Genomic DNA, 16,903 nt, shown 5'->3' with positions numbered 1-16,903 from the left:
ATTTTTCTGAATGGAGTGGGTTTTCATTTTGAATAAAATTTAAACTTCATAAATATAAAATGACTAATGCACTAATTCATGAATTAATGGAATATACCAAAGATTCGTCTGCAGCAATTTGTGCATTATATAGGTTGAATACCTCCAAGGAAGATGAAATTAACAATATTTATCTTAAAATCAAAAATGCTTTGATCGATACCAAAATTATTACACCCAAGATGATTCTATCAATGATTCATTTAGCTTGGAAGTACAATATCAAATACTACAAATCCTACAAATTAATTTTCAAAAAAGTTTATGAAGAAAATCATTTGACTTTTGATCCAAGAGTATCTCAAGCAATTCCATTTGTTTTATGGTCAGATCTCAAAGATAAAAATGGAATTATATTTTCAGAGATGTCTGATTTTAAAATTAGAAAGAACAAATCTAAAAATTATTCCTTGGATTTTCTTGAAGGGAACTCAACCCATAGAGCAATTATGGATGATAACATTGAATTGTTTATATTTTGCACAGAAAGAGATGGATTTGATGCAAAACAAACTATAAATAATGATTTATTTCCATATCCAACCAATTCGTTACTAGAACTTTGTTGTTATCATGGAGCAGTTCAATGCTTTAAATTTTTAAGAACAAAGTTCAAGTCAGAGATAACACAAAAATGTGTTTCGTATTCTTTTTTGGGTGGAAATCCAGACATAATGTCTGAATGCATGAATGAAATTGACCCAGACCAAGAAAGTATGAAATATGCAATTATATCTCATAACATTGATTTTGTTACATTTTTGACGAATGAGCATGACTTAGAAATTGATTTATTAGATTGCATTCAATACCTTAACCTTCAAGCAATCTTTGTTTATTTAGGTCAAACTAGTTTAATCAACCAATGTTTTGTCCATTTAACAGTTTTTAATCTCCCGAAGATTTTCGAAGTTTTTCTTTCATCGAAAGCAGATGTCAAATCCGTTGACATAAACGGATGTACAGCACTTCATTATGCAGCAAGATATAATAACAAAGAAACAGTAGAATTTCTTGTTACACATGGTGCATTAATTGATGCAAAAAGTACAGATGGATACACAGCACTTCATTTTGCGACACAAGATAGTAGCTTGGATTCAATGATAATTCTCATTTCACATAAAGCTGATGTTAATTCAAGAACTAAAGATGGATATTCAGCCCTTCATTTTGCCGCATTTTATAATTACATTGATGCAGCTAGAATCCTCATTTCACATAATGCAGATGTTAACGCAAAAGATAGCCAAGGATGCCCAGTCCTCCATTTTGCAGCACAATTAGATAACGTCGAATTAGTAGATCTTCTCATTTCAAATGGTGCAAATATTAATTCAAAGGACAAAAATGGAGATTTGGTCCTTCATACGGCAGCCCATTGTAATCAAGCAGAAGTTATACAAAATCTTATTTCACATGGTGTAGATATTAATGCAAAAGATAACGAAGAATCTACTGCTCTTCATATTGCAGCATTGAATAACTGTCAAAGTGTCGCAGATATTCTTATTTCCCATGGTGCAAACGTTAATGAAAAAGGTGCTGGAGGTTATACGGCCCTCCATTTTTCAGTTAAAAAAAACTACAGAGAACTGACCGAATTTCTCATCTCACATGGTGCAAATATTAATTCTAAATGTAATAAAGGTTTTACACCTATTCATTTTGCACTATTAGATAACCGCAAAGAAATGATAGAGATTCTGGTTTCACATGATGTCGATATTAATGCAAAAAACGAAAATGGATTAACAGCCCTTCATATAGCAGCGCTACAAAATTATGCAGAATCTGCAGAAATTCTCCTTTCACATGGTGCTGATGTTAATGCAACAATGAAATACAACATGACGGCTCTTCATTGCGCTGCAAAGGCAAATAGCAAAGAAACAGCAGAAATTCTAATTTCTCATGGTTCTGATATCAGTGCAAAAGACTTTGAAGAATGCACAGCCCTTCATGTTGCAGCAATGAATAATAGTCAAGAAGTCGCAGAAACTCTCATTTTGCATGGGGCAGATGTTAATGCAACAATGAAATACAACAGGACGGCTCTTCATTGCGCTGCAAAGGCAAATAGCAAAGAAACAGCAGAAATTCTAATTTCTCATGGTTCTGATATCAGTGCAAAAGACTTTGAAGAATACACAGCCCTTCATGTTGCAGCAATGAATAATAGTCAAGAAGTCGCAGAAACTCTCATTTTGCATGGGGCAGATGTTAATGCCAAAAGCCAAAACGAGATCACTGCTCTTCATAATGCTGCACAAAACGATAGCAAAGATACAGCAGAAATTCTATTATCATATGGAGCCGATGTTAATGCAAAAAATATTGACGGAGAGACAGCACTTCATATGGCAGCATTTCAGAATTTCAAAGATTTTGCAGAAATTCTCATTTCACATGGTGCGAAAATTAATAAAAAAGACAACAATGGAGGTACAGCACTTCACACTGCAGCATTTTCAAATTCCAAAGAAACAGTAGAAACTCTCCTATATCATGGTGCAAAAGTTAATGAAAAAGACAATAATGAAGATAGACCACTAGATATGGCAATTTTAAATTTACAAATGGATGAAGATTTAGCAAATATTCTGATTTCATATGGAGCTAAAACGAGATTTGCTAAACAAAATTGTTGTAACATATTTTGATTGCCGAGCTCTCAAAAACTGATATAAATGAAATGTTCTCATGTGAAAAATATGAAAACATGTTTATTTCCTCAAAATTGTTTCTTAGATTTCTCACTATTTTTGAATAAAACAACATTTCATAATGTGGTCAGCGTACTCTTAATATTATGACTTGACATAGCATTCTGATAGAAAATATTAAAACGAAATAGGGAAAAAATATTTTACTGTGAAATCTACTTCAAATTCAAAGCTAATAAGTGTTAAAAATAGTACACTTTCCACTTTCTGACATGCTCTCACAAAATCAATATATCTTTATTGTAATAGCAAAACAGTATAACAGTAATATAATGTGCTATAATGTGATTTATAATTACTTTTTCCAGACCAAAAATATTAACTTTTGACCCTAGAAGATTGGGATATAAAGCTTGGGTGTCAAAAAAATTGAGAGAATGTCAGAAAGTAGTAAGTGCACCCTTAGGGCTTCACTGACATGACGAACATATTCAAAATTAAAAAAAAGATGCTATACAGTGCAAATAAATAAACTGCCCGACTGAACACAATAAATTTCCACTCTAGAATACTCAGGATGCATATCCTTATCAAATTTTTTAAAAAATGATAATTGAATTTTAAAATAAAAGAATAAATAATCAAAACTTTATTCGAAATTGCGGTGCTTAACATGCACTTGCTGCTCTATATTCTGGAGGAGTGTTAGTAATGATTTCGTTGAGTTTTCGCCTATTTGCATTATTGCCTGACATTTTCTTCTGAAATCACCGATTGCGACGTGCTCACAAGCCTTCCTCCTGTTCTTGATGAGTTCGAACCACTTCTTTATTCCTAAGAGAACCTTCTCGTGCCTCTTCTCTGCTTCCTTCTTATGTTTTCCGTTCTCATCTGTTGATCCTCTCTTTACTTCCTCCAAAAGTGCATTCACGCAGTTGGTGAAGTCTTTCTCGTATGTAATAAGTACATCAGGACCTTTAGGAGTGGCTAAAATTGCTGTTACGAGGTTCATTAAATCAACTCTTCTCTGTAAACGCTTTGCTGTTGGTAAATTACAGCAAATAGGGCCGAAGAGTGAATAAGGAACTGTTCCAGGTAACTTTGTATACTCCTGGAAGATCGTAATGCAGAAATGCGGAGTAGATTTGACGGCATAGTCCAAAACTGCTTCGTTTAGCTGCTTTTCGAGGGCTCTGACGCACTTAGGAGATAGAGGTAGTTTCGCTTTGATGACTCCGGCTAAGATTTGGCTGAAAACAGGTTGAATTAATTTTTCATGGCGAGAAACAATAGAATTTGGTAGGTTGTCCATGGACTTGAATATCGCGGAGAGTACGGTCTGCAAGGAGAAATCCTTCGATTCGCGTTTGAGTGTCTCAATAATCAGATTTCCAAGAGGCATCGCAACAGTCGCTTCGCAGTTCTTTAGCGTGTTGCAAAATAGGTCGAACAGCGGGCCAGCGATGTTAAACGATATCTCGCAGGAATCAACAGCAACTTGTAAAATTGAGACCGAATCTATCGTAAAAGTGTCAGCGGCTGGGACGTAGTCTTTCAAGAACTTTTCTAAGTCATCAGTAGGGATTTTTCCGGCCACGGACTTGAGATGGCACTTGTAAGCGTGCTGGATAAGCGATGGTTCCTTGGAATGTTGTAATGCAACTTGAATTAAAGCGGATGAAGGAGCTGAATCGTTAAGAGCTGGAGGAATGACTGTATCAAGCGATGGCGATGATGAAGCACCCGTACAGATTGAATAAAGCTTGTAGCATGAATCGAAATGTGGCATTTTTGGCTGTTTAAGGATATCTGGCAAAGTTGCTGAGCCTTCTACACGATGTTCGTCGTAAATTACAAGATCTGATGCGAGATGTTGGCGTTGGTTCTCCCAATTCTGGAATAAATAGTCGAATACTGTAGTTGTAAACTTAATATCTTTGTGATGAGCTGTAGCAATAAATAAAGCGCGTAATTTGTCGAACCTGAACATCTTGTATCCGCTATCGTCATGAGATTTCTTGTCTGCTGGTATTCTCTGCTTAAATTCGATTTTATGATTCTCATTTTCTTCCTTTAACAGCTCAAACCGGGTTTTGAGCTCCTCTATTGTGCACATATCATATACCTGGCGGTGGAAATTGAATCCGTCTGGTAAATGCGCTTGAATAAAGAAGAAATGCTTCATTATGTCTTCAAGTTTGAGATGATGGTCTTTAATAACATGGTCGAGGAATTCTACGGCATGTGCACATAGTGGACTTCCCAAGAAACTGTTGATTAATCTGATAAATGAGGCGCAAATGACAATTGGATATAAAGAAGGTCTTAGAATTGGTAAGACGGATTTAACAATGAGAATTGTTGATATTCTGACTGCATCTGGTGCACCACGAATTTCTTTCATGACAATTCCTTGCCAGAATGTAAGTAATTGCTCATCGGAGCCTTCTATGCATATGACTTTCCATATCTGTGAATTCCATGGCTGTTTTGTAAGTCTAAGTTGCTTTGTAATTGCTTCCGCGCATTCATCGGTATAAAGTCCTTTACGGAGCTCTTCTGGTACCAGAGACATCTTGTCCTCTGGAATGTGCGGCATAATCTTGAACCAGAAAATGAATGAATCGAGGTTTTTCGCTATTGATGAAATTGTCTCTTCAAAGAAACGGAATTCTGTTTCAATTGTCATTGTAGCAAGCGCAGAATAGATGAATGCTTGCAACATAGGACGTTCTTGAGCGATTTTGCAGCACTCAACTAAAGCATATGAAGCGGCCGTTTCAGATACAAAGATTTTAGCACGAACTAATGCAAGAAGTGCTGTAACTTTCGCTAAAGATGATGTTCTTGCTGCAGATTTCTTTGATTTCTTATTGAAATTGAGATTTTGAATAAATTTAAGTGCTTCTTCTTCATTTATTCTATCATGGAACTTTCTAAGGACGACTGTAAGGATGATAGCATAACCTGAACGTTTTGTTGGCTTATGCGATGCAAGACCACGGAAGATTGGCGACATTACTTCCAAAACTTTCGCGTTTGGATCAGCAAGTTCTGCACATTTAACAGTAATGCACATGTTCAAGTTCTGAAGATCTGTTGATGAAATGTTGGCAAAAATATTATCAGCAGGTGGATCTTCTGGAGTATCTGTCATCTCGCAAAATCTTCTGGGCGCACAAATTTTTCGACCTCAGTTTACAAAATAATTGTTGCCATCAACACAAGTCCTTCTGGTTTCATGCGATAAGATTTTTCCATGCTCATACAATAAAAATCTCTTACAAATAGCTTCTTTATTTTGTAAATATTGTTTCATAAAACCTAAAATCTCATACTCATAAGCATAATTTATATGTTATATAACATGTATATTGTGCTATCCTCATTTTCTCAATCTGGAAGATCAAATTAGATGTATATTTAATTATAAGCATTTGAAGTCATGGATGCATATTAAATGTTTTCATTTTCTCAAATGTGCTGGGATGAAGAATTGGTTACAGTAGATATTAGGATAGAATTAAAAATATTTATAAAACAATAAAATAACTTTACTCAATAAGCATAATATCTCTATGAACACATTTGAAAATAAGTAGGAATTTAGCATATGTAAGTATAGTGATTTCTTCTTTGTAATAATATATGAAAAAAATTATATTCGCAGTTAACAGCAATAATTAACAAAGATTTTATGCATTAGGATTGTGTCGCATTAAATACTGCGCCAAGAATAAGATTGGCTGAATTTCTGGGAGCTTTTCGCCGGAATTAACTCTTTTGCTCATTAATTCCTGTTCTACTAAGAGAGCCTCAAAGCCATCTGTAAGTGTTGGAAAAAGCTTCTCTTCAAGATATTGCTTAAGCTCTGGCTTTTCTCTAATGACAGCTTGAAGCTCTTCCATAAATTTATATCGTAATATTCGTTTTTTTTTTTTTTTTTTTTTTGAAAATACAATCGTATATAATGAGAACATGATTTTAATTTTAATTTTAATTTTAGTGATATAGAAATTTAAGAAGTCTCTTTTTTGCCAATTTTGGTTGTAAAGAACAGAAGACCTTATCATATTGTTACTTCTGCAACTGTTGTTCCTCCAAACTTCAGCAAATACATGACGCAGCTCATTGTTTTCGATTACGGAATAATGATAAAATTCAGATTCCCTTTGGCGAGAGTTCTAGAGTGCAGAATGATGTGAAAGGCATCTGTTATTGAAACAGTTCAAGAGACAAATATAATTATTATCAGTCCTTCTTCCATCTTCTATAACTGAGCTGGTTTCCATCGCCTCCTCAAAGTTTCAGAGATGAAACATGTTCTCACTCTCTTCTGATAAAGATTTCCTATCATATCATGTTGATTTAAGTGGAAATGAGTATTAAAACTCTCATTTTTCTTAATTTCTCCTAATACGGCGTATTCTGTACAAAACAGCCACGATTCACACTCGATTTTCTTTCAAGCAGAAAACACTCCTTCTCTCACAACTGATAACCGATCTCCGCACTCTTTCGTTTTGAGTTCTCCTTCATTCACGAGCATTTGAGAGCTCTTGCGCAATCAGTTTGTCTCAGGAAGGGCGTTCCCATTTTCTTGGTTTTCTCAAGAGCAGAGCAGATCCATTTGCTGTAAATCTTCAATAAGTAATGGAATCAATATTTGTATCAGGAAAAGCCAAATTGTATTGAAGAGTTTAAATACCGATAACTCAAAACATAGCCATTCGCACGCAAATTCCTTTGATTCCACAACAAATCAAATCAAAAATAATAAATAAATATGATATCATATTATTTTCCACTTTTCTATTCTCATCATGTAATTTAATATCTATGAACCTAATCAAAATTCATAACTTATAACATACCCCTTTTTTTGTAAAAAAAATGTTTTGGTGAAAAAAAACGGTTATTTTGCATCAAAAAGTGAACTATGCTGGGTGACTTGGTGATACTCTCCCTATTATATCCTCACCTTTTTGACACTCATATGAGAACTGAAGCTTATTCGCTTTGCAAACAAGATTGGATATGAGTTTTATGCGGTCATTGTTTTCCGAATGTCAAGCATAGTACTTTCCCTTAATGAGATATTTTATTGCCTAAAATGAAATTTAGTGTCTCAAGACTATTTCAATATAAGCTCCATTTTTAAATAAATTTTGTTATTCTAAAAATGTCAAAGATTTTGAATCTGAAGATCTCGATATTTTTTCAGAAAATACAATTTACCGGATAATTATGGATAACAACAAAGAAAGATTTATCCAATTCATTGAAAGCGATGAATTTAACAAAGATCAAAAACGTTGTAGCAGTTTATATCCAAAGAGTAACTCTTATATTAAAAGTGGTTATTCATTACTCGAATTATGTTGTTACTATGGAGCAGCTGGTTGTTTCAAGTTATTAAGAACAAAATTTAACTCAGAAATAACTCAACAATGTCTAGAATTATCATTTTTAGGAAGAAATCAAGAGATCATGAGTGAATGTTTGAAACATCAAAAACCAGGTAAATATTGCATGAAATATGCAATTATTTCACACAACATTGATTTTGTTACATTTTTGATGAATGAGTACAATATAAAGATCAACAATGAATTATTTGCATGCGGAGAATATAGAAATCTTGAATCATTTTTAGTTTATGTCGATCAAACGAATGATATTAATCAATGTTTTGTTTGTTCGGCAATATTTGGCATAACTTCTCTTTGCGAATATTTCTTTTCGCATGGTGCAAATATCAATGATAAAGATAATTATGGAAAAAGAGCTCTTCATTATGCCGTAATATATAATAATAAAGAAATAGCAGAATTTCTTTTTTCACATGGTGCAAAAGTCGACGAAAAGGATGGAATGGGAAGCACGGCTCTTCATTATGCCGCAGAATGCAATAATAAAGAAATAGCAGAACTCCTTCTTTCACACCGTGCAAAAATAAATGAAAAAGATAAAGATGGACAAACAGTTCTTCATTATACCGCAAAATATAATAATAAAGAAATAGCGGAACTTCTTCTTTCACATGGTGCAAAAGTCAACGAACAGGATGAAACGGGAGAAACAGCTCTTCATATTGCAGCAAATTATAATAGTAAAGAAATAGCGGAACACCTTCTTTCACACGGTGCAAAAGTCAATGCGAAAAGTAAGCATTCCCCTCTTTACTGTGCAGTGAACTTTAATCATAAAGAAATGGTAGAACTTCTTATTTCAAATGGTGCAAAAATCAATGAAAAAGATGTAAATGGAACAACAGCTCTTATACTCGCAGCAAAGTTTCAATATAAAGAAATACTAGAACTTCTTATTTCAAATGGTGCAAAAATCAATGAAAAAGATAAATCCGGTAGTACCGCTCTTCATTGGGCAGTAAGCACTCAAGATAATGAAATTATAGAACTTCTAATTTCACATGGTATAAATATCAACGAAAAAGATAAATCTGGAAAAACAGCTCTTGATTATGCATCAAACTTTAATAACAATGAAATAGTCGAACTTATTTTAAATGGTGCAAAACACCATTAGTTCAGGGTTCACTACCTTAGTTTACAACTATTCAATTTTTTATACTTAAAAGTACTTTTTTTTATGATAGAATTGATATTTTTACGTTGCAACTTTTAAATCAATAAGACATATTTAGTACAAAACTTCAAGATTTCACCTAAAAGTTTTACAGAACAAATTTTATTTTTAAATCTCAGTTTGCTTTGGAAAAGTGAGTAGGTAACAAAAGTGCTCTATGTAAATTTTTGTAAACTGTCAAATTATTATTTTTGACAATGTAAACTTATATGAGATTCCTTCCATGCGAAACTTGAGGCCCTAGTGTAATACACCAGGACCCGAGGACTCCGAGAGGGAATGCCCAAAAGGGGTGTCAGAATTTTGCGCAACTTTGTTACTCTCCCTGGAAAAGTGACTTTTTTTCCTCGACCTGCAGACAAAGCGGATGTGGCCATAAATTGTCATCAAAAATTTAAATATATTTGAAACAAAACAAGAAAATATGAGCATTTGCATGACCAACACTATGAGTTAATGTTAATCTTGATTTTTGGAAGATATTGCCACTTTTTGATGAAAAACAGAAAAAAAATTTTTTTTTCAATGCTTCATGCAATTAAGAGAAAGCTAAAAAAGCGGGAGCGTTTAGAGCAGCAAACTCTTCGAGAAGGTGTCTCTTTAGAGCGTATTTCAAGTAATCTTTCGACTCGCGATGAGCTAGGAGTTGTATTTGATCAAAAAATTATAGAAAGGGAAAATAGGCTTGGACGCTACATTATGATTTTAGGACCCAATGAGGCAAAGGAAACCGAACCGTCATTACTATTAGTATATCCTTCTTGCAATTTTCAATATTCAGATTCATCTTTTGAAAGAGTGGCGCAGTTTTGTTACCCGACTGGTATGGAATATCCAATAAGGCCAGACGATGTAATTCAAAATCAATTTGTTTTTGGCCTCAACGAGGATGGTTCGTTGATTTTTGGTACTTGCACGCATTTTGTATTACAAAAGTCATGCTTTATAGGTCAGAGTAATCCCACGAAAGTATATTGCATTTGTACAATGACTCCAAACCCGCAATTTTCTGCTATTTTCAAATTTCATGAATTTCTAATATCAATATTATCAGGCACTGTTACTTGCATCCCAGCAAACATAACTATCCCTGAAAAACCAGAAAGATGGAACGAAATTTCAACTGACAGAGAAAGATTTTTAGAATTTACTCCAAAACTCACAAAACTCATTGCATGCCCACTATTTTATGCTGTAAATCACTCTGGTGTCAATCATATCCTTATTAACGCGATCAAACTTCATCTCCATATTTCTTGTTCAGCTCCAGTCGAAATAACCCTTACGCCAGACATTACTGTTGTAGTTAATGACGGTCTGAACTCCAGCTGGGCCATTGCTTCTGCCAGTTTCGATTATTTGTTTTCATACCTTTCTTCTGAGAACATTGTTAGGTATATGCGTGCATTGATGACTGAGCAAAGGATTGTCATTACAGGCAACAACATTTCAGCCATTTCTATGATTGCCATCGCATCTTTAGCAATTTTGAGTCCAATGAGCTACAAAGGATCACTTCTTCCCATTATTCCAGACCAGGATGAGTTACTTGACTTCTTAGACACCCCAATTCCCTTTGTTTTCGGTGTTGCATACACAGATAAATACAAATCTCGAGAAATGACACCGGACACCACTATTTTTAATATTAATACAGGCACCGTCACATATCCAGACAGTATGCCTCATATGCCGCACGCCTCAAACGTCCGAAAACATTTCAAGACATTATTGTCATCAAAAGAACTTCGCGCTGCTCATGATGTGAAATTCTTCGAATTCCGCAATAAGCAAGGCATTCCTACGCGCATGAAAAGGGTTTTTATGACAAAATACATTATGAATCGAAGAGAAGTCGAAGAGATGTTACAAACGTTCAAGAACTACAATGAGCGATTCGTATCAATGGAGAAACTCGCTGGTTGCAGAGTCAGAGACACAACTGACCCGAATAATCCGAAATACGGTTTTGTAAAAGAGGCCTACATGATAGATGTACCAGAAGAAGACTATGATTTCATTGATATGTTTGTTGGAACTCAGACTTTCCAAGGATACTGCGAAAATTCTTTCTTCACTTGATTTTGTTTGTAATTTTTTTATTTATACTTTTTTTATTTTTCAAAATAAAACAAAAAAATAAGGGTTTTGTTTTGCGAAAAAAACGTACAATACGCAATTTCGCTAAAAAACATTTAGCTAGCAATTTCGACCTTTGACTCCACTCAAGACGTCACTTTTTTAATTTTGCGGTATCATATTTTTGGAAAATCTTTATGAATATTATATAAAAAGTCTCTTTAATATCTATATTTCATATTTTTATCGATTTTTAAAGTTTTGGCGAAAAGTATTCAATTATTTTTGCTATTTGGTCGGGTAAATGTCAGATTTGCGACATTTTCTGATATGATATTCAGATTCTACGTTGATAATAATGCTTATAGAACCCTCTTGCTATTGTGTCAAAATTGCGAAACCGATAGCAAAAATATCTCGCAATATCAAAATTGAGATATTGAGTGAATTATGCATTATAGAGATTAAAATCTGATTTGTGAAAACATCTCATCAGTTTCTAGCTAATTCAAAAATCTTTACTATCTTATTCGATTAAAATGAAAAGGGAATAGTTTCATTATGCTTTAAATGACAACCTTATAATATAATCATAGTTTTCGCTCAATATGCAGCATTTTTTTTCGAAATCTATGGTCAATATCCTAAATACTGATTGCTTTGCATTCATATCTCTTACATTTTCTATACCCACATCACTATTCATTGCTATTCCTATCTTTTTCATTTTTGTTTGTTTCTCATAATTTCTCAAAAAACATGATAACTTGATATTTGTAAATATCATACTTTATAACGTAAATAAGAACTTGACCTATTAAGAAAAGCAGTAATGAAAAGAAAATCTGAAATTCATAAAAATTACAAGTTTCTGATGACAATTAGCTTAATTAAACCAGGTACAAGATTATATAATTGTATTTTCTATCCAATTATCCATATAATATCTTATCCAGAAAAAATAACTTGATCAATACCAAATGATTTTTTAACTAGTAAATAAAGTATTTTCTTTACACACACATTGTATATCATAGTTTTTTTGGTTTCGCAAAACATCCAAAAACAAATATGCTATAAAAGTGACAATTTTAGCAAAACGAAACCCTTAAAAAATTTCAAAAAAAATTTAAGAGTGCACTTACTCCCATATGACCCGGCCTTCAATTCAGATGTTTAAAGTTAACTTTCAATGACTCTTCAAGACAGTTGTCAAAAAATTGAACTAAAGTCAGATGGGCGTAAGTGTAGCCTTAAGTTATTTAACCCATTTTCCTACGTAAATTCTATCTATCGTTTTTCTGCCTCAATATTGAGTGAACCTCTATCATAAAATTTGAATAAGAGACTTCACGAAGGAAAAGGAGTTTATAATTTCAATCAAAACTAGACAATATATAAAGCCAATTGCTCTAAAATGAACAAAAGCAAATTAAATAATGTCTTTAAGACTCCATGTGCATTCTCTCTCAACTTTAAGATGGTATTCATTTTTAAGAGGACTTTGGACATCTCAATAATGCTATTCAAGGAACTTAAGAGGAAATTGTCTAGAGTATTATGTTTTCTCATATGCATGTGCATATAGAGAATATATTTTCATTGAATGAAAGCATAATTATATCTTTGAATAAAGGAATTTTAGATTTGAAAGTGTATTGATTTGCTAAGATTCCATAAGATAAAAATAAATTCAATTCACCACTTTGACGGATTCTCGGACTTCAAAAGATCTGTCTCAAGATTGAAACAACTACAATTTATATGTTGGTAAAAAACAATAAAAGACTCATCTAACTTATAGTTGATTCAATTTCGACTCTAAATTCCAAGCATATTTGTGCGCAAAGTATTCAATTTTGGACCTAAGATTTTGCGAATTGTATATTTAACTCACACATTTAGACAACAATTTTAACATTCACGATTAATAAATCAATAATTTTGGATAGAAATTTAGATGAATATTAACGTAACTTTATAATATTACAATATAATGCAATATATGGAGTGACTCCTTATGGGTTCATAATCATTTATAAATGATTTCATTTCATCACTTACTGCATAATCAACAGCTCTCTTTATGATGGTTTGACAGTCCATCATGAAAAATATATCTTGATTCTTATCAGCGCCATGGTCTAAGAAAAATTTTGCTAAGGCGATATCATTATATTCGATGGCATATTTGAGAGGAGTACATGTTTCACCCGGTGTTGATCCATTACTTAAAAATAGTGCAGTATTCACATTGGCGCCATTTTCAACAAGAAATCTAGCTAATTCGAATTTCTTATTCTTCAGAGCTTCAAAAAGAAGGTTAAATGATTCCTCGAAATGCCAAAAGCAGAAATCAACACGATATCCAATTGAAATTATGTATTGAAAGAATGGAATTGGATATACATTAACTAAGGTAATATCATAATGAAAGCACCAACCAGCATCGTTATATATCCTATTATATATTGCAAAGAGAAAAACTTGATAATTCATGTTATAAAGATGTGTCATTGTTAAAATATCTCGAAATAAATCAAAATTTCTTTCTAATTTTCCTTCAACAATATTGTTTCGATGGCAAACAATCGCAATTTTTAAATTTTTCTTTGTGGCGATTTCTACTTTGTCTGAAACCATCTTTATGATTTCACTGTTTCCGCCTTTTATTGCTAATTTCATTGTTTCTTTGTCAAAGGTAGTCTGGAAAACATTCGCAAAATGCTTGAAGCATTTAACTGCCCCAAAATATGCTGCTCGGTTTGTAAGATTAGAGTGTATCTCAGAGTTTTTCAATTTTTCAAGATTATCGTCGATTAAAATATCATCAATAGAACCATATGATTCTGGTTTAAGATATCTGAAAAAATCAAAATTTGTTGATGTTTTCTGGTAAAATTTCGATGCGATTACATATGCCAAGTGTTCATTCTTTGTATGAAAATATATTAAAATATGAATCATATTATTGATGAAGTCAAGAGTTATTGTGCCATTTGTATAAAATTGAGCTAGTTGATTAACAATTTTGTCGACATCTTTATATCTTAACTTATCATTCCAAAGTAAGTCAATAACATTTTGATACTGCTTTAATTCGTTAGGAATAACGATCGAACTGAGATGATGAGATTTTCTTCTTAACATAGATCAAAATGTCAAAATTTTATTTTTTCGATTTGAACTCAAAATTTGTAAGGGAAAGAAAATGGTGGTAATTTTATATAAAGAATAAAATGGAAATGCATGTCTCTTGAGAGCATATTCTTGATTTCAAATGATTATTAGACAGCAATCAAATAGAATAAAATGAAATAAACATTTAAGTGATCGCTTTCATGCCAGTATGACATGATCTTGTTTATTGATGTTTAAGGTTAATTCTCAATATTATCGTCAATTTAAACAGAATCAATAGGACAATATTAATGTCCTTGCTTTAGATCTTCGAATAAATCGTATTTGTTGATGTTTTCCTATGAAATTTTGATGCGATTTCATAGACCAATCGTTCAGTACTTATATGATAAGCTTTGACTTCAATTCAAATTTCTGACAATGATGATCATGATTGAAATATAGCTTTAAACAAAAGAATTGAAGATAATCTAATATGAGCTTAAGTGTACCCTTTAAAAAAACTATTAAAGATATAATAATAAAATAATAGAATATTTATAAATAATAAAAAAAAGTTATTTGTTTGTTTATTTTGGTTTTGTTCTTTTATGTCTATATGTTGTTTTTCTTGGAGAAGAATGTTTCTCTGGTTGATCAAATGATTTCTTATTCTTGTTGTTGTTTTCAACGCCTGAATATTTGATTTTATATTGAATAATTGTTTTTGAATCCGTAACTCTTTCATTTGCTGCAATTGACAAACTCTCATTAATAAGTCCATGACCAATGATGAATTCATCTAATCTTCCTGGATCTTCCAGCATCAAATATTCATCAATTCCATAAAATGTGTCCAGTTTCTTAAATAATTCATCTAATTGGTTTTTCATTTCCGAACAAAGTTTGTCATATTCCTTTTTTGCGTTTTGTGGATCTTCATCTTCGAAGTCTCCGAATTCATCTATCAAATCATCATCGATTTCGATCTTAAGACTTTTATCGATCTTAGAGAACTTAAAATTCATTCTTTTGATTGTTCTCTCAATACCTTGCAATGCATTTAAATAAGTATCAATGCTATCCAAATCAAATTTGTTTTGATTGTATCTCATGAACAGTGTTTCATTGAGTTTGGAGGATTCTTCGATGAATTTGTCTTCATTTTTGATAATTTCTGCAACTCCTAAAACAGATGAATCAAATGTGTTCAAATATGATGTTTTCTTCTGATGAAAATCTTTTTCAATCTTATTAATGACATGATCTTCAATAGGTTTGCATAAACTGTTTCCTCCAATGAATTCGAAGCATTTGATAACATCTTTGTCGGTAATGTTTTCTTTGATAAAATCAAAGAGAGGATCGAGTTTTCCTAACATGTCGGACCATTCTTTTGGCTTGTATAAATCGTCAGGAGTTAAAATCGTCTTTGCATTTTCAACATTGATGCAATTGTCATCAAAAATGCAGCTTTGATTGGATAACATGCCCTGCTTCGTTTTGTTTGCCGCATTCATGAAGATTTGGACTGTAGATTTGTCATTATCGTGATATTTCTTAATAAATTCATTGAGAGCTGGAGAACGGACTTCTTTCATTTTGTCGATGACTTTCTGTATAATGTACTTCGAAACTATGTCTCCGCCAAAGTCTACTTCTCTTGTTGTGCACTCAATAATCTGTTTATTTTGGTACGTTGTGACTATAGCCGTAGTAGATGTGGCACCGCTATCAATGAATATTCCTTTGAATCTCTCAGGTCCAAATTCAAAGTGGGATAAGAAATAATAAGATATTCCAATTTTGGAATCAATATATCTGACTGAACGATATTTCCGTAAGTATGATATGCATTTTATGATTCTTTCTCTAGCAACTGTGCTTATTTCGTCAAGAACAAAGGTATACTGTTTATTGCAGCGATATTCCCTTCTGATTTCTTCCAATATATATTTCAAAAAGAAAGTCATGGCTTCCATAGGTTTGTAGTCTGTTTGAAATGGAAATGCTAAATTGTCGTTTAATAATTGGATAATGTTGCGAGCAGCATACTTTTCATAAGGAAATCCGGAAGAATTTGCTAAATCGCCACATAATGGGTAGAAATCATTTTTGTGAGGAGTCATTTCTTTAAATGTAACAACAGTTGGATAATTTTTTGTATTTGGAGCTGACATTACTTGCACATTTTTGTGTTCTATAACAGGGTACACTATGGTATTAAAATTTCCTAACTTAATAACAACATTTACCTTTTTCATTCAAGTGGAGAAAAAAAAAATGCTGGAAAAAAATTTTTCATTTGATATATTTGGAAGAATTCCATCATTTATTAGTCAACATAAAAAATTGCTTAGTTAATAATATAGAGATATAAATTTGACATC

General features: G+C 32.6%; 7 protein-coding genes across 7 annotated transcripts, besides 4 other annotated features; 3 read left to right on the top strand and 4 right to left on the bottom strand.

The window, feature by feature from the left end:
- Nucleotides 1–59: 59 nt before the first annotated feature.
- TVAGG3_0221750 (myotrophin family) lies at nucleotides 60–2,702 on the top strand (the record flags this gene model as incomplete). The annotated part of the gene is made up of 1 exon (XM_001310371.1): nucleotides 60–2,702. One exon carries the CDS (start codon nucleotides 60–62, stop codon nucleotides 2,700–2,702), a length of 2,643 nt encoding a protein of 880 aa, XP_001310372.1.
- A 250-nt stretch (nucleotides 2,703–2,952) lies between these two features.
- Nucleotides 2,953–2,983: a terminal%2Cinverted (terminal inverted repeat of tvBac_53III transposon ID:TVAGG3_0221740).
- Nucleotides 2,953–3,170: a mobile genetic element.
- Nucleotides 3,139–3,170: a terminal%2Cinverted (terminal inverted repeat of tvBac_53III transposon ID:TVAGG3_0221740).
- Nucleotides 3,171–3,354: 184 nt separating this feature from the next.
- On the bottom strand, nucleotides 3,355–5,862 carry TVAGG3_0221730 (MYB-binding protein 1A family member family; the record flags this gene model as incomplete). The annotated part of the gene is made up of 1 exon (XM_001310370.1): nucleotides 3,355–5,862. One exon carries the CDS (start codon nucleotides 5,860–5,862, stop codon nucleotides 3,355–3,357), a length of 2,508 nt encoding a protein of 835 aa, XP_001310371.1.
- A 418-nt stretch (nucleotides 5,863–6,280) lies between these two features.
- On the bottom strand, nucleotides 6,281–6,613 carry TVAGG3_0221720 (EF-hand calcium-binding domain-containing protein 5 family; the record flags this gene model as incomplete). Its single annotated transcript, XM_001310369.1, has 1 exon — nucleotides 6,401–6,613. The coding sequence occupies one exon, from the start codon at nucleotides 6,611–6,613 to the stop codon at nucleotides 6,401–6,403; it is 213 nt and encodes a 70-aa protein (XP_001310370.1).
- A 1,339-nt stretch (nucleotides 6,614–7,952) lies between these two features.
- On the top strand, nucleotides 7,953–9,254 carry TVAGG3_0221710 (ankyrin repeat and SOCS box-containing protein 4 family; the record flags this gene model as incomplete). Its single annotated transcript, XM_001310368.1, has 1 exon — nucleotides 7,953–9,254. One exon carries the CDS (start codon nucleotides 7,953–7,955, stop codon nucleotides 9,252–9,254), a length of 1,302 nt encoding a protein of 433 aa, XP_001310369.1.
- A 580-nt stretch (nucleotides 9,255–9,834) lies between these two features.
- On the top strand, nucleotides 9,835–11,624 carry TVAGG3_0221700 (Rab guanyl-nucleotide exchange factor protein; the record flags this gene model as incomplete). The annotated part of the gene is made up of 1 exon (XM_001310367.1): nucleotides 9,840–11,396. One exon carries the CDS (start codon nucleotides 9,840–9,842, stop codon nucleotides 11,394–11,396), a length of 1,557 nt encoding a protein of 518 aa, XP_001310368.1.
- An 899-nt stretch (nucleotides 11,625–12,523) lies between these two features.
- Nucleotides 12,524–12,650: a mobile genetic element.
- Nucleotides 12,651–13,186: 536 nt separating this feature from the next.
- TVAGG3_0221680 (ankyrin repeat and SOCS box-containing protein 4 family) lies at nucleotides 13,187–14,543 on the bottom strand (the record flags this gene model as incomplete). The annotated part of the gene is made up of 1 exon (XM_001310366.1): nucleotides 13,380–14,543. One exon carries the CDS (start codon nucleotides 14,541–14,543, stop codon nucleotides 13,380–13,382), a length of 1,164 nt encoding a protein of 387 aa, XP_001310367.1.
- Nucleotides 14,544–15,103: 560 nt separating this feature from the next.
- On the bottom strand, nucleotides 15,104–16,777 carry TVAGG3_0221670 (uncharacterized protein; the record flags this gene model as incomplete). The annotated part of the gene is made up of 1 exon (XM_001310365.1): nucleotides 15,104–16,777. One exon carries the CDS (start codon nucleotides 16,775–16,777, stop codon nucleotides 15,104–15,106), a length of 1,674 nt encoding a protein of 557 aa, XP_001310366.1.
- Nucleotides 16,778–16,903: the final 126 nt, after the last annotated feature.

Source organism: Trichomonas vaginalis, chromosome IV, assembly GCF_026262505.1.
Source record: "Trichomonas vaginalis G3 chromosome IV, whole genome shotgun sequence".
Classification (NCBI taxonomy): domain Eukaryota; phylum Parabasalia; order Trichomonadida; family Trichomonadidae; genus Trichomonas; species Trichomonas vaginalis.
This window is presented reverse-complemented; position numbering and strand designations above follow the sequence as displayed.